Source organism: Crassostrea angulata, unplaced genomic scaffold (assembly GCF_025612915.1).
Source record: "Crassostrea angulata isolate pt1a10 unplaced genomic scaffold, ASM2561291v2 HiC_scaffold_191, whole genome shotgun sequence".
In the NCBI taxonomy this organism is placed as follows: Eukaryota; Metazoa; Mollusca; class Bivalvia; order Ostreida; family Ostreidae; genus Magallana; species Magallana angulata.
Genome location: NW_026441744.1, coordinates 3,162 through 20,531, shown reverse-complemented (window position 1 = coordinate 20,531; position 17,370 = coordinate 3,162). Strand labels below are relative to the sequence as shown.

Below are 17,370 nucleotides of genomic sequence, written 5' to 3'. Positions count from 1 at the left end.
AAGAAACCGAACGAAAACAATAAGGTCTTCCGTTTCCTTAATAAAAGGAAAAAAAGAAACAAAGCAATAACAATAAGGTCTTCCGTTGGAAACGGAAGACCTTAATACTAAGAAACACTACAATCACTATAAGGTCTTCCGTTGGAAACGGAAGACCTTAATAATAAATGTTTATGTAAACAAAATACCCGAACCTTTTTTTAGATAGTGCGGATATAACAATGGAAAGCCATTTTTGATAATTCATGTAGGTAAGAAGGTACATGTAGCATTCATAATCGAAAAAATTATAAAACCAGCTAACACTAACTGGATGACCGCTACTCAACCAAAGGAAACGTCGTTGTTTAAACAGTATTTGTGCATTACGTTTAATTACATGCAGTGTGTAGCTCTAAAATCACATAAAATTTATCTTTAACTCTTATTCGCTTTTTCTCAATGGTTGTGTATTGGTCATCTGTGTTGGGTTTTTGTTTGTTTGTTGGTTTAATTTGTTTCTTTTGGCTATAGCCTCAATTGATTGAAAGTGGGTTCCGCTAGTGTAGAATTCAAACCCTAGCAGAGGCGGAGAAGCTCCACAATACATGTAGTGAACGTGAACTTTTGTCACCAAGGGGCAAATATTCTAGAATTGTCGCTGGAGAAAACATATTATATAGCATTTTTAAACAAAAGCGGTTTACGACCGTATTTATGTCTTAATCTAGTTCATTTTATCAAAAAATCAATATAAAATGTCTTGTAAAAAGTCAATGGATGCTTGTTAGTTTTAATGGATCAAATAATGATAATGTGCATAAACGCTGCTCATCTAGAATACATCATTGGGGCTTGCTGAATTTTCTTTTCCCCTGTAAAGGCCAAGTTGACATTTGTTCTTTATAGCACGCCCACGCTTGAGTTGTTTACTCTCATTTTATCTATTATTTTTAAATCAATTAAAAATTACAGTTACTCGGAATCGCTGACGTTATCCTGACTTTTGATTTTCGACAACCTTTACATGTACGTTTACATGCTATGCCAGTAGCTGGTTCTTTAAATTTCAAACCCAACGTAATTAATATGCAAGATACTTGTTCGCAAGTATGACATGTCACTTTCAGGAGGGCAATATAAATATTTCTTGTTAAATATAACTGTTTACTAGAGGGCAATTTCACTGTTTCCGATGTGATTTAGCAGTTTTGTGACATACATGTAGTAATAAACTTTTCTCATTTGTTATATATTAACGAGACAACTTATTAAAAAAATGTATATCTTTTTTTTCAGATCCTTAATCCCATCATACAATTAATTGAAGGAGAAAAATTGTCGGACAGAGTTTTACTTCAATCAACGATTCCAATTCCATGTTTTGGATTAGGAAGTCCATACAACTGTTCTATTCAAATAGAAATAGCTACTCAAGAAAGTGAATGCAAGCCTCTGAGAGAAAAGCATAGAATTAGCGACGGAGAAATAAGTAATTGCAAATTACGTATTCCAAATATAAATTGGAACACATCATCTGCTTTCGAGATTTCCTGGGGTATCTCAGAAAAATATGGTCCACCAGTAGCAGACCTTCCAAATGGCTATTTTATCGTACAGCTTAACACTGTTCCTCGAACTCACACAAAAATTTGGGATAATTACGCTCTCCCTCCTATATACGTAAGTATTTACTTTATCACATTTTTCCTTTGATAGTTAAGTTGATAAATCTAGGACGTTTTGTAATTATTTTTCCATTTCAAATAGGTGCACTACACAGAGAGATCCAAATCATCAATATGGAAAGGAAAACAATGTTATGCTGTAAATGATCCTCACATGAAGACATTCAATGGACGGTAAATAATATAAAGAACAATTTAATAAATTTCTAATCATCATCCCTCATTTCTACAATTTATGTGGCTACTTTTTTTATAATTTTTTTTTTAATTTGTTTTTTAAATGTCTTGAAAAAGAAACTAGTTGTCGTAAGAATTATATGCTTCGTGTTGTGACCTAATATTTTACGCATTGAATCATTATTCTTTAAAGTTGTGGTCTCATAACTGCAACGGTGTGTGCATATAAATTAAATAACGCGCGCTAGCGCATTGTAAAAAAATTGTTTGCACATATCATTGCAGTTTATTTTAAACTAAAAAAGTTTGCCCGTTTATCTGTTTGCCTTCAAAGTAAAGCATTTATACAGTTGCATACATGATTATTCAATTCACTATTTGCTTCACACATGCGTAAGAATATTTATCAGAAGCATAATTTGCCATCTGAAAGTAAAGCTTACTCAAGCCTTGCTATTTCGTAAATCAACAAAACGGTGCTGTTTATCTTATTTATCATGTATATTGCAAGTAACTAATGCTTTCGTATAACAATAATAGAGCTGACCAATGATATCACATGCCGATCAATCCTTTAAAAGGAATACTTGTTTTACGACCAATGGAAGTGGAATTATGCGGACTAAAATAGTGCACAACGCTATGAATTCTAATAACACACTTTTATTTTTCCTTCTGTTATTTCATAAATGTAACTTTTGGTTTTATAATAAAGTAATAAATTGAATTCATATAACTGTTAAAAATGTTTACATCAATGAAGTGTTTATCAGCATAAGTAAAAAAAACCATGATCCACTTTGAAATCAGGCAGAGAGTCAGTCATTTCCTTCGAGAAATGCGGAAGGAACATTGTATTCATACGCACAAGATTTCATGATTGGATCTTCTGTGGTATGCGTAAATATGACTCAAAATCAATTAATGCAATTTAATATGATTTGATAAAGTGAATGTATATATTTTTAAATAGCACCCGATGCCGCTAGCATAAACAATTGATTTTTAAGTATAAAAAGGTAAAAATCTTATTCTACAAATTCAGATATTTTGCCAATTATCTTTTAAAAATCTGAGAAATTGCTTAGGCCTTTGGCATTACAAAACTTGTTAAATGATGTCCATTAACTATAATTGAAATTAATCTAAAACTAATTATTGTTAAATCAATTTAAACCTACCTTCATTTTTAAAATCCAGTACGAATGGCAAAAATGGGAATACAGTGGTGGATAAGATTTGGTGGATCAAAGTCAGGGGTAGTAATGATTTCGTTACAAGTGAATATATTTACCGGGAACTTACTTAGAGTATACATAGAAATTAAAATCTGAAAACGCTTAAGATATACATTTACTCAGAATGAAAAACAAAAATGATGATGAAAAACCATCAATTGTGTGTTATTTACCTTTTATGGTTGTGGTATTTTTCACTTTCAAAAAAGTAGGTCAATGGCCTACTTTTTTAGTAAATGGCCATTGAATATTTTTTGAAACTTTAAATAATATAATACTACCAAAAATAATTGAGTATAAAACAAATTAAAATCTCAAAAAGTTAGTCCGTTTTCCTCTATTTTGCTAGAAGTCCAACCTTTTTCGCCTAATTTCATTAAATAATATTGATATCGAATTTTATGTCAATAACAATTCATTTCATAAATTTTTTGTTGTGTTTAGAAGAAATTTTACTCATGAAACTGGACGTTATAACAATCCGAATATGAGATCTCAAACCGTGAGTAAACAGGAAGTTTCTTGAATGCGCGGTTAGTAGTGATAAATAGAACTCATTGCTTGCAAAACACATGTGGTGAAAGAATGGGATAGACCTTTCGAGAACGGGGTAACCAAGATCGCAGACAGACACCCGATCGGACAGTTTTGATTAAAGCTAAAAAGCCAAGTATTAAAACGTAACAATTTGATGCGATTTTATTTTGATGGAGAGAACTATCCAGAACGGGATGCCCAGGCACGCATTTTGATTAAAGTTGCATTTCATGTCGGGAAAAAATGCCTCGTCATTGTGAATTAATCTCAAACCCAATCAATTCATTTCTTCTGCGGGTTATTTTATATTGTTTTATATAACTATCGAGATTATATTTTATCAACTCGAAGTTTGACACAAGACATCTATTTATTCGTGAAAAAGTACCTTCACATCATTGTTATTTTATTTCCTTTGCAGAAAATATGAAAACCAAAATCAAGGGATTTTCATACTGTATATCCAAGAAAGAAACCCTTTGTTTCCAGTACAGGTTTGATGTAAAATTATTATTCTTGTAAACAATGAAAGTTTCATATTTTATATTAGGTGAAAAATAAGATTAACAAGCACGCAAAATAAAAAAGGGAATAACAACAATCAAATAAATCTCATAACTTTTTATCAGGTTGATATAGAAACTACGAAATGTAATAACAATCCTTATAGTCAACCATATTGTGTTTGCGGCATGGCTGTACGGGTTGGAAAAGATCTCTTTGTTATTAATCGATGCGCGGATATTGATATTGGATTCCGATTTTGTGATGAAGGACTAATTGACGTAAGGAAACATGGGGAATTTATCTACAAGGTAGAACTCATTTTCTTTCGGTCTGAGAAAAGTGTCATTTAAGCAAACGAATATATTATTTCAGAAAATACCAATAGAATATTGAATATCTTAAAGACTTAAAATTGACGTAATATGTTTTAATTATAAGTCTTCTTTTGACGCAGATATACCTTCCGTCTGGTACATCGATTGATGTATCACTTATAGATTATACAGGAGTTAGAACAATGAACGTTTTAATAAATCCAACGGCTGTGGATGTTGAAAAAACAGGAGGATTGTGTGATAAACTTAATTTGAATGGGAGTTATTCTTTTACGTTGAGATCTGGAAGTCGGACAGAAAATCCAACAGCTTTTGTCAATGATTGGCGGTAAGCAATGTTATATGAAGCTTAATTGAAATCGGCGATAAACAATATTATGTTTGAAATAAAAAAAACTAAAACTCTTTTCAATTTGTTAATAGATTATCATTTTTTTCATTATCTTTTAGAATAAATAAAGAGGACAGTGTTCTGTATGAAAAAAACTCGTCAGAGTTAAGTTCGTGGAAAAAAGACGAAATATTTTGTTTATGCACAAACGGAATCGGTAATTGTACATATGACAATATAATGTCATGTGATAGAAACGAAAAAGACGCATTGTCTCCAAATAGATGTAAAATAATAAGCCAACAACGTCAATTCTTAAGACACACACAAAAGATTAAGCCAAGAATAAAAAAGCAATTTCGGGTGTTTCAGGTATGCATACAATTTCCTTTCCTGTTTTATGTAAGTTGTGTCTAATGTGTCTCATGAAGAAATCCACGGTGTCATTCTATCATTAAAACGCACATTCGGCATTTCAAAATTTCATTTACTTTTATTCTAAATGATTGGAATGTGTAATAGTAATCATATAAGTGCGTTTAGTCAAGTGATAAAAATGTAATTTTCTTTAAAGAAATATAAAGCTATATATATATATTAACTAGGGATGTCAACGAGTACTCGACTATCGCTCGGTACTACCGATCGTCGACTACCAATTTCTTAGTCGATTAATCGTTAATTTGTTTTAGATTTTGACTAATTGCTATATATTTGTAATTCAAAATGCCGATATTGTAAAACATAAGTGGATGCGCCTTATTTAATTCTTAACGCCTCAGTGTTTTCGTGAGTAAAAATCATCTATAGCGTCAAATCTAAACCGATTTGAATTCATGGTTTAAAATGAAATCATTCTCGATTTAAACACCAACTCGTAAACATGCCTCCAAAATCTGAAGTTTGGAACTACTTTAAAAGGACTCATGATGGAAACACTGTCAAATGTAAGTTCTGCGATACTAACATTCTGTGGCGGAACGACAAACATGCACTACCATATCAAAAGCCGACATCCGTTAAACCAGTCGAATTCGCCGAAATCTTCTATTGAAACTTTTCTTGTAAGTTCTCCCAAAAGAGGGCCTAGCGCAGAGCCTGAAAAAATAAATGTTGCTATAAAAACATGAATATTAAAGACTTTCTCCCCTTTAATGCTGTAAATGGAGAAGGGTTTAAGGAACTTTTTGGATTATTTGTTCCAAATTTTAAAATTCCCTCTCGAAACACAGTAAGATCGCGAATAGTACAACTCTACGATCAAAAAAGGAGTGAGCTACATATTTTATTAGACAAACTAGGTTCTGTGTTTGTCATTACCCATACATAGACTTCCAGAACAACAGAGAGTTACATCACAATAACGGAACACCATATAACTGATGAATGGAATATCAATGTTATGTATTATGTATTGTGTATTGTGTACTCGAGCTATGCCCGAGAGTCATACGGGTGTGAACTTGGCGCCAAAAATCAAAGCTGTTTTGAACGAATTTCATCTGATCAGCAAGGTCGAAGTATGTGTTCATGACAATGCACGTAATATGGTGATAAAAGGACGTCATTTGGAGCATTCTTTTTACATTTGTTCTATTTTCATCAACAACGCCTAATTTGTTAATTATTTATGGGTTTTTTATGAGTTGTAGATTGAAAGTTTATATCATATGCAATCATGAAAATTCATTTCATTTTTTGTTAAGTAAATTTAATTTACTGTTTTCTAAAAAGTAAATGATATCAGATATTAATGGATACCCTGTACAATTTCACCAAACTTCCTTTTAAATTAGTGGAAGTTCATTAAAATCTCTATATAATGCTTCTATATTTTCACATTAATATAAGTGAAAACAACATCTCATTTAAATGGGTTACAATTTTTCAATAAATATCGATGCTTATTTTGGAAATAAAGTTCTAACTGATTAAAATCTTTTTTTTAATTTTAGCAATCAGAGACAGAAGTTTCACTGATGTCAAAGTACTCTTTGCAGTGGACTGAGAAAACTGCTGAAAGTTACTGCTTAGAGTTCATGAATACTTCTAAAGTAGCGATGCTTTGTTCAGAAATACCCAGTATTGACTTCCAAGGAACTATAAACAACTGCGTGGCTGATATAATGGTAAATAGGTTTAAAAGAAATCTTGTCAGTTATGAAACTATTTTTTATTTATATGATTCTGTATCATTAACTAATGGTAAGACAGTTAAATATGCCAATATTAAATTAATTATCATGTAGCCACTCTTTAAACCAAACAAATGAAGTTTTTTTTTTCAGACAATTAGCAAATTTTATGAACAAAATGATTTGACACTATAAATTTATTCTCTTGTATGATGTTCAATACAATCTGTTTAATGTTACATCACAGGCCCTCTATTTTATTTTAAGACAAGAAGCAAAAAGACCTTAACAGTCACATGAGTACCATAGCTCATACACAAACCTGTCGAGGAGTCTCATATATGCATTTAATTAAGTTTCATTGTAGAGTAGAAAAATTATGATAACTTCCCATTCTTTTAAAACGGACTATGAAACTTATAATTTTCTATAATTTTCGTGAAAAACTTTAAGATCATAATAGAGTGAATGACCTGATATTGAAAAGGTACAAGGCTTTAATAGAAAATAATTTTCCTTTATTTGTTCACTTTCAAAACTAAAACAAGGTGGCTAGTATATATGTTTTTTCTTAAACAACTTCTCATCCCCCATCCCCGGGGGCAGACAGAAACTCTCCCTATGGGCATTTAAAAAAACAGCTTTAAAAGTTATAATGTGTTATTCACTTTCGTTCCGGCTTTTGAATATTCAACCTTCATTGACATCTGGTCATCATCTGGTATTCATACGAAAATAATTTTATATGTACTGCTTATCGGTGATTTTAGTTAGCCAATGGTTACTTTACCATTAATAAGTCTATTTGTTTATTTAAAAAGTTTTTAAAAAAAAATGTTTTTGTTTCAAATGTTAAAAATACTTGCATAACTCTTTACATTATATTCAATGATTAATTACTTAATATGGAGAAGCAAAGGAAGATAACTCTATTATAAGGAAGCAAGGGAAGATAACTCCATTATATAGAAGCAAGGGAAGATAACTGCATTAACTGTTACAACCCTCGAACGCTTTCCAAATGCTTTCACAAAATTCATTCTTTCTCTTTTCTAAATATGTGAATTAACTCATTTCTTTCATTAAAATTCCTGAGCAGAATAAAATAATAAGACAAATATATAACACCCCCCTTACCCCCACTCCCAGCCATAACTTTTGCCTAACATGTAGGTGACATGAAATATTATTAAAGATAACATTTTAATGGGTTTTTTTTTAATATGCAGTGAGTTTTTAATCTGTGTCAGTAGACTTTGTTTTTACATTTTAGTTACATTAAAACTAAATGACAATTTTTTCACACCCTGCATTAAGAACCCCTACCCTATACACATTATGAGTGTTTCGGTCCCGCCCTAGATTCAAATCCCTACATTAGGAGACGTGAAATTTAAAATCTTGATAGACTGCGTTATTTTCTTTCTTCATATACAGTCAGTTTTTATTCAGTATCAGCAGAAGTTAAGAAGATGACTTTTTAAACCATTAATGATTTTAACACTGTATAACTATTTTTGCCTAGCCTTAGAGTCAAAACTCATGCTACAGGGGACATGAAATTTACAATTTCAGTTGAGTACTTCCTGGTTAACAAAATTATGAAGTCAGTTTTTCATTCAGATGTGCGAGATTAGAGAATTTTTAAACATTATGTGCATTAACACTATATTGCCATATCCCCCCCCCCCCAGGGCCTGAACCCCTGACCTAGGATTTCACAATTTAGGTAGAGGAGTTCTTGGACAACATAACCATGCATTCAGTTTTTTCCTCAAATGTTTAGGAGTAAAGAACAAGATTGTCTAAGATTTAAAACATTTTCACTATTTGAATTTATTGGCCCTGCCCAAGGGTCTGAATCCTTAACCCCTGACCAAGGGTTAATGAATTTCACAGTTTAGGTAGAGGAGCTCATGGACATCATAACCATGCATTTAGTTTTTAACAATAATATATAGGGGTAGAGAAGAAGATTTTTAAAGATTTAACACATTTATATTGGCCCAATCATAGAGCCTGAACCCCTGACCCAATGGATATGAATTTCACAATTTTAGCAGAGGGCTTCATTAACATCATTACCATGCATTCAGTTTTTCTAAGATTTAGACAGTGTGTTATTGTCATATTTTAAAAAATACATTTATACATTTCACTATATGGCAATTTTGGCCCTACCCTAGAGCCTGAACCCCTGATCCAGGGGCTATGAATTTCACAATTATGGTAAAGGACTTAATGGACATCATAACCATGCATTTAGTTTTTTTTCTCCTCACATGTGTGGGGGTAAAGAAGAACATTTATTAAAAATTTGGCTTTTTTGCATATTTGTTCCCGCCCTAGGGGTGGTAGAGAAATGAATTTCACATTTCTGATTCCTCTTACTATGGAGATGCTTCAAATCAAAAATGCAAACAATTGGCTTTTGTTGTTTTCAAGAGGAATTTAAAAATGTAAAATTGTTAACGCACGACGCACGACAACGGACGAGGACCAATTGCAATAGGTCACCTTAGGGACGCGGGTGACATAAAAACTCACCGACAACCATCTTAACGCAATAGAAGAGCCCAATGGGCAACATCGCTCACCTGAGCAACAATAGGCTTGATAAAATCAGCTTAATGGAGTCGTGATACATAATATCTGGACATTGTGGTAAAATACATGTTGATCCTGTATAAATAAGGATTCATATCTCCCCTGGGTATTTATAAACAAGTCCCATTTCTAACAAGATGATTTTAAAGTCATATCACATGTTGAGCATTGCAGTTCTAAAAAAGATCCTAAACAATTGTTTATGTATTTGATATAAACCTACATCAAACAGTGAACCCCTTGTGAGGCCCAAGAATCGTCCAGAGACCAGAGTCTAAACAACTTAAAAATCAGGAATATGTTAAAATGCTTGCATATAAGTTAACCATAGATGATATTATTTCAGTTTTTTTGTGAATAATTACTTTGTTTTCCTTTATACAATTACGTCGCCAATGTAGCCCCAACATAGTCCTCAAGATTTTGATTTTAGAGAATTTGTACGTACACTATCTAAAGTTGCTTCATTAAAGCTACAGCTTTTCTTAGCAAATGGTTGTAAGAAGATCTTTGTCGCCCCACCCCGATGTGACCCATCCGACCCCCGGGGATCATGATTTAAGCACACTTGAGTTCACCCTACCTGAGGATACTTCTACACAAGTTTCAGCTTTTCTAGCCAATTGGTTTCGAAGAAGAACATTTTTAAAATTTACTTTATATATTCCTATGTAAAATTTCAACCCCCCATTTTGGCCCCACCTTACCCACCGGGTCATTATTTCCACAACTTTAAATCTACACTTCCGGAGGATACTTCCACACGAGTTTCAGCTTTCTTGGCCAAATGGTTCTTGAGAAGAAGATTGAAAATTGTACGAAAATTGTAAAAGGGCTCGATCCTTATTTTTCACAATTTTGAATCCCCTTTGTCTTCATCTGATTTGTGCCATGTTTGGTTGAAATTGTCTTTGTGGTTCTGGAGAAGATGTTGAAAATGTATAAAGTTTACAGACGGACGGACAGACGGACGGCAGACAAAATGTGATCAGAAAAGTACACTTGTAACTGAGCTAAACACTCTTGTATTATATTTAATTAAATCTGCACGTGATATATTGTGTTTTGTTAAAAAGAAAATAGACTTGTTAAGAAACGTTCAAAATTATCCAAAACAAAGATAATAAGAGTATGATTATAGAAAAACAGTGGAAGCTAATATGTTCACACAACTTAAATAAACATTATTCCAATTTGAACTTAAAACTTCCTCTATCAATTGAAAATAACCATTACAAAGAAAATTTCGGAAAAGAGAACACTTTTGAATAGGAAATTTTATTATAATAAAGGATATATTATAATAAAGGATAACAAGTGTGTGAAACACCAAAATATGCCACAAGCTATCGGAAAGAAAACATGGTGAGATTATAATGACGATGGTCAAATGATTTAAATGAAAAGAAAACCCTGACCCTAACCCTTACGTATCTAAGAAGGTTGGATGGTCCACAAATTAACTATCAAGTATTAAAATGTTTAAAATTTATTGGTATGCTAAAAACTTTAATCAGGTAAATAAAAATTTCATAACTTTTAACTTTAGAATTTAAGTATTTTCCTTTTTCTTAACTTAGCTCCCTTATAGATTTGAACATAGTTATAAAATTGTTGCGTCAAATCAGCCCGCATTGGTAAACAAATAAAAAGAATCAACAAAATATGCAAAACAACTTGATAAATAAGATGATTTAAAACAATCTAACAATATATATAATAGAAATGAAAATTTATTAATGAAAGACAATCAATACTTAATAAGAAAAACTGATTTTCCAAAACTAAGTAATGTCTGATATAGAACTATTGAAATCGTAAATTTTGGTTACTTTAGAGAAATTGGCCTCATTGCCAAAACCTATATAGAATTGTTGTTAACTTTATAATTACAAATGATAGAATATCTTAGGGACCAGCCCTCTAGATCCTTAATGGGGACAGACATTGGTGTTTTGATTAATGGAATCGATTAGAATCATGAATAAATATATTTTCTCTTCTACAATGCTTAACAAAATATGTCTCCTTCTCTAGATATATCCCTAATTACGTAATAATGGGCATGGCAAAGATTTTTTCTGATAGATATTGTAACGATCAACAACTTTGCTTCTATAATGCATTACAAAATCTGTATCGTTTTTACGTTATCTGTAATAAAATGTACGACAGTCTTGGCCCCTAAATAAAGAGGCAAGACCCTTTTTCTTGAGTTCATTCGAAAGGTGTCACGAATAATAGCATTTTTTGTTCTTACACCTATCTGAAATTGTTTTTCATGTTTGAGATACAAATGATTAAATATTTTAGGGGCCAGCCCTATAGATCCTTAATGTGGACATACATTGGTGTTTTGATTAGTGGAATTGATTATAATCATTAACACAGACATTTTCTCTTCTAAAATAATTAAAAAAATATGTCTCCTTCTCTAGATATATCGTGACAATACTTTGGCCCCTTAAAAACCCTAATTACGTCAAAATGGGCGTGGCAATGATTTTTTCTTATAGATATTGTTACGATCAACAACTTTGCTTCTATAATGCATTACAAAATTTATATCATTTTTACGTTATCTGTAATAGAGTTTACGAGTGTCTTGGCCCCTAATTTAAGGGGCCAGCCATTCTCTACCACTTTTGTTATATATGCCTTAACAAAATATCAACTGATAAAAAGATACAGATTAAAACGTATGAAAATTTTGGATAAAAATTCGTATCCAATTTTCGTGCCAAAACGAGCTCCAAGAAATGGCGCCACTGGCGTAAAACAATAGAAGTCTATAGGTAGACTATAGACTACCTATCCAGAAAATTTCATAGTCATATCTCTGATAGTTTCTGAGATCAGCTCTGCACAAAATAGGTCTTAAAAACTACAAAATGGCCGATAAATCGGTCCGGAAGTGACAACAACAATAATTTCAAAAACAAATTAAATTCAGATCATGAGGCAACATCTGTGAAAAAATGACTCAAATCGGCTGAATAGTTTTTGAGAAATCGCGTGCACAAAATTTAGGGGGGGAAATAACTAGATGAGACCTCGTTACGAGTAACGAGTAGGTCTTCCGTCCGATTTTTTTTTTTTATTTTAAATGATACCATGAAATATCGATACAAATTCAAAATTAACACCCCCCCCCCCCCAATTTTAAGATGATGAATAGGAATCCCTAATTACGTCAAACATGGGCCTGACGAAGACTTTTTTCAAACCGATAATGTAGTGTTCAACAAAATATTTATAGTTTTCAAGTTATTTGTAATAGACTTTACGAGTCTCTTGGTCCCTAATTAAAGGCACCAGCCCCTTTTTCTTGATTTTATTGGAACGAACTTTTGATTTTCAACCACCATTGTAATATATTATTTAACAAAATATCAAATGATAAAAAGATCCAGATCAAAACGTATGAAAATTTTGAATGAAAATTCGGACCCAAATTTCGTGCCTAGGCGTGCTCCAAGAAATGCCGCCATTGGCGTAAAACAATATAATAGTGCACAATTTCAATATAGACTACCTATCCTGAAAATTTCGTATTCTCTGAGATCAGCTCTGCACAAAATAGGTCGTGAAAAATAGAAAATCCGCCGTAACTCGGTACCGGAAGTGACGATTTCAAATTTCAAAAACGTCTAGAATTATGACCTCTGGCAATCATCTGTGGAAAAAATGGTCAAAATCGGCCGAATAGTTTATGAGAAATCGCGTGCACAAAATTTGTGGAAAAAAATAATAAGAAGAAACAGTACGAAAACAATATGGTCTTCCGTTGGAAACGGAAGACTTTTATAATAAGAAACAGTACGAAAACTATAAGGTCTTCCGCTGAAAACAGAAGACCTTAATTACAAATAGATATGATTGCATATGAATGATTTATAATCAAACAGATGTGTGAAAAAAATGGCTCTTCTTTTTATTATTGTTAATTTGATACATGTAAAAAAAATATGCAAAGAGTGATTAAACTGTCTCAACAAAATATTTAAAATTTAGTATGGAATAATAAGTTCCTTTATTGACATATTAATTGATCTCTTAAAAAAAGCTTTAATCAGAGATTTGCATTTTGAGAATAAGATACGTTAATTCTATTTCATTTAGCTTACTAATGAGACAATATGGGCAATTGATTCCCGAGAAAACCTTCGATTAAGCTGTATGAAGGAGATAAAACAGAACAATACACTAACTGAAAACACCACATCAGAGTATATTACCATAGTTGAAGAAATACGACAAATTGCATGTCCAAATGAGTGCAGTGGAAACGGAAAATGCATTAAAGGTTGTATCTGTTGACTTATAACTTCATTTAATTATTAATTTGACCGGTAAATTTGAAGTGACGAAATTGTTTTAGGTGTGTGCATTTGCAGAGACGGATATGGTGCAAGTGATTGTTCATATGACTTGTCCGTTCCTCCAGATGTTTTCAGTATAGATATAGGATCGGGAGATATTTGTGATAGAAGCAACTGTAACGAAGTTTTTGTAGATGGAGATGGGTTTTTGAACACAGAAACATTAACATGCAGATTACAATGTTTTTTGTAAGTAGAGAGATGTTAATAATAGTTTTGTATTTTTCCTTCTGATTTTGATTTTTAACACTGTTTGTTTCCTATTATGAGATGATTTAATACAGTCGAGCGATCAAATATCATATAACCATTATGACTGTCTGATAACTTTGATCACGATCGACTGTATTTTATCACCTCATAATATTGAAAGAATGATCCCCTATAATTATTTTTTTTGGATTTTTAGCAATTGTACGATTATTTATTAAATAACCATAGATAAACTGTATTGAACTATACACTAACAAGTCGATTTGTAGTGTTATCACAGACCAAAATATTGAAAATGTAAATACAAAAGCTTTCTACATGTTTTATTTTCTCATAGATGACTTCAAACATGACTTTCAAAAACAAGGAAATTAAATCAGTGAAAGGGGTACATAATACTATTGCCGAAATTCAGTGTAATATTCCACAACCATACATAGCTGAAAGTGATCCAGATCTCAAAGATGTTTTTATTCATGGATATCGCATATCAGTCAGCAACACTGGAAAGGAATACAGCATTAGCCGACCTTTGTTTATTTTAGATTCAACCTGCCAGATTGCAAGCAATTTATCAGGAAGTATTGTATTTATCCTAAAGGTAATACACAAATATCTTTTACAGATATTTTTGTGAAAAAAGGACAAAATGCTTTGTTTATCGCTAATGAATACTGAACATTGATTCACGTTATTTATGACAATTTTTAAAACTGAATATGCAATTTGAAGCAAAAGTGTTTACTTTAGAACTTATTTAAAAATCATTCTAACTTAAGAGAAAGAATCTTAAGGACAAAGAGTTTTCCAAAGAGATTCTTTTTTTGAAAGGTTTGGATTTAGGAGTAATAGCTTCATTCCACATTTAAACTTTGTTTGACAAAGGAATCATATACACAATCTCTGTTTATTGCCAAGTTATAACAGTAGTGAATAATGTTGTTTCTTTTTTCTATTCTTGAGTATTTTTTTTAAAACTTGATACATTTTAGGAGAATTTTTGCTTCATAAATGGTAATTGTATCACAAATGGAACAATTGATGGATCAAACAAATGTAGAACCTGTCAAACAAACTTACAGAAATTTTCATGGAGCTGGATGGAGGGTAAAAAAATCATTTTATCACAAAAATACTGTGTTTTTTTTCACCTGAGCTGAAAGCTCACGTGCCTTTTAATAATTATTTTTTGTTCGACGCCCGTCTGCTAGTATATGACTTTTTTGAGAAAAAAAATTCTAGAACCACTAAGCCAAATTAAAAAAGCCTACATGACCGAGCCATTTTTAGATTCTCTTAATCCCCTAAAACATCAGAAATAGCAGTATAAAGTTATATCAACAATTTTTTTTAGTCTAAACTACTTTAATTTTGTTTTGGTTTATATAACATATAATTTGACAACCAGGCTTTCTTAATTAAACTTGGTATTAATGATATTTAGGTAAAGGGCGTTCAATTTCAAAAAGAAAAAAAAAAGAAAAGCTACATCTTTTATTAAGCAGATAATTAAATATCATTAAAAAATCTATTGGCTTTTAATAAAAGTCCTCAACATTCTATGACTAGAAAAGCTGACACTTCTATGGAGGTATTCGCTGATTATGTAAACTCAATATTGTGTAATTAACTATATTTGAGATTGGGATGTTGCTTTTTTTTACGTACATGTAGGAATAAAAAACAAAATATTCACATACATGTATCTTATCAAAAATCATTCGGCCAAGTACCTACGTGAAAATTTGCCTTTGTTCAAATCATGATACCCGGAGTAGGTTGGATTCACAGTGCGGGTTGACATTATTACAAAGGCACTAATAAGGAAATTCTTTTAAAATATTTTCATATATTATAACAAAAAAAATTGTTCATCTATTTCTTATAAGGTGAAATAATCTATTTCGATCAGATTTTAGTTATTGCTATTTTTGCTCAGGTGAACGACGTGGCCCCTAGGCCCTGTGTTTCTTATTTGCACACGCAAATAAGTTGATGTTTTAAAAAATCAATAGCAAAAGACTTATGTTTATTTGCGTTTATGTAGGTTGTGGAAAATCGGACAAAAACTATTTATGGATTCTTGGTGCAGTTCTAGGAGGCCTGGCATTTCTGGTTTCTATCATTGGTTTAACACTTCTTGTTGTTAAACATAAGAGGTTTGTATAAAAATTTATCACATTTTATTTTCTGTTCAGTTTTAATGCATATAAAGCTTACAATATAAAATAATATAATACGTTTTTAATTATTTTATTATAGACCACGCATAGATGCTTTTGTGGAAGAATTGTCGAATGAGCCACCATCAACAATGAAGTCATTTTGATTAATATGTATTGTCATGGGAACTTAAACATCTACAAAGTTTTGCCTAAGTCTTTCATAAAGCATGTTTAGCATATCATACCGGAAGCATTGTTGTAATTTTGATTGATCATGGTCTAAATTACATTAATCTTATACCTTAACTGAATCTTGCATAAAACACGCATGCTTATTTTGTATTGTATTGTATATCGTTCAATATATATCGTTATACATGAAAAAATAATAGTCGACACTTCTCATCGACTTTAAATTTCTTTCTAAAAAAATTAATTGTCAATGTGCTAATCAAAGAAAGCACCATACAAAAATTGTATTTTGGGGGTATGATATTCTGACATTCTTAAAAGCAACAATAAACTAGAAAACTCATAGACTACTATCTTAACCAACCTTACCAACACTGACCTTTCCCATATACAGATGAATTGTTTCACAACATTTAATATATCACGACAATGTTTGGATATATATTTGTATTAAGTTATAACTACTAATATATCATTTCGTTCATTATAAAATTATTTTAACATTTTGCTGAAGATATAATATTTGTAAATATATCTGTTATAAATAAAAAATTTAAAATATTGTTTTTTCTTCGCATTTTGATCCCCAGTTGTCATGGCTAAATATTCAACACTTAATAAAGTTGAAAAAGGCGTAATACATGAAATTTTTATTCGGTGGATTTCATTTTAATATAAAAAATAATATCTTCATTTATCATTGAAAGGTGTTTTTTTTTTTACTTTTTTTCTTTTAGAATTTCATTCTGTCTTTTAAAAAAGCGGCTCTTTTCTGACCCCAAAGAAAAAACCTTACGATCCGAAGAGACAAAATAGCCTTATGTAGATATGATAACCATAACTATGTATAACCAATTACTTAAAGTTGGGTTACTTGGTCACAT

At 31.4% G+C, this 17,370-nt stretch overlaps 2 protein-coding genes across 2 annotated transcripts in view; both read left to right on the top strand.

The window, feature by feature from the left end:
* LOC128169725 (von Willebrand factor D and EGF domain-containing protein-like) overlaps positions 1-14,109 on the top strand; it is a 44,253-nt gene extending 30,144 nt beyond the window's left edge. The window contains exons 5-13 of the mRNA XM_052835815.1: positions 1,279-1,662; positions 1,750-1,841; positions 4,041-4,113; positions 4,249-4,434; positions 4,581-4,789; positions 4,912-5,164; positions 6,748-6,921; positions 13,657-13,840; positions 13,916-14,109. Of these exons, the coding sequence (XP_052691775.1) occupies positions 1,279-1,662; positions 1,750-1,841; positions 4,041-4,113; positions 4,249-4,434; positions 4,581-4,789; positions 4,912-5,164; positions 6,748-6,921; positions 13,657-13,840; positions 13,916-14,109 (1,749 nt within the window). The remainder of the gene's footprint in view (positions 1-1,278; positions 1,663-1,749; positions 1,842-4,040; positions 4,114-4,248; positions 4,435-4,580; positions 4,790-4,911; positions 5,165-6,747; positions 6,922-13,656; positions 13,841-13,915) is intronic.
* A 363-nt stretch (positions 14,110-14,472) lies between these two features.
* LOC128169723 (von Willebrand factor D and EGF domain-containing protein-like) lies at positions 14,473-16,991 on the top strand. The gene is made up of 4 exons (XM_052835814.1): positions 14,473-14,730; positions 15,122-15,236; positions 16,177-16,288; positions 16,392-16,991. The coding sequence occupies exons 1-4, from the start codon at positions 14,479-14,481 to the stop codon at positions 16,456-16,458; spliced, it is 546 nt and encodes a 181-aa protein (XP_052691774.1). The 5' UTR covers positions 14,473-14,478; the 3' UTR covers positions 16,459-16,991.
* The last annotated feature ends 379 nt before the right edge of the window (positions 16,992-17,370 follow it).

What these genes read in the sequence shown, in the direction of transcription:
- LOC128169723 (XM_052835814.1), top strand. Translation starts at nt 14,479, where the DNA reads ATGACTTTCAAAAACAAGGAAATTAAATCAGTGAAAGGGGTACATAAT. An exon ending in GTATTGTATTTATCCTAAAG is followed by an intron (nt 14,731 to 15,121) that starts GTAATACACAAA and finishes GATACATTTTAG; the next exon opens with GAGAATTTTTGCTTCATAAA. An exon ending in TTCATGGAGCTGGATGGAGG is followed by an intron (nt 15,237 to 16,176) that starts GTAAAAAAATCA and finishes GCGTTTATGTAG; the next exon opens with GTTGTGGAAAATCGGACAAA.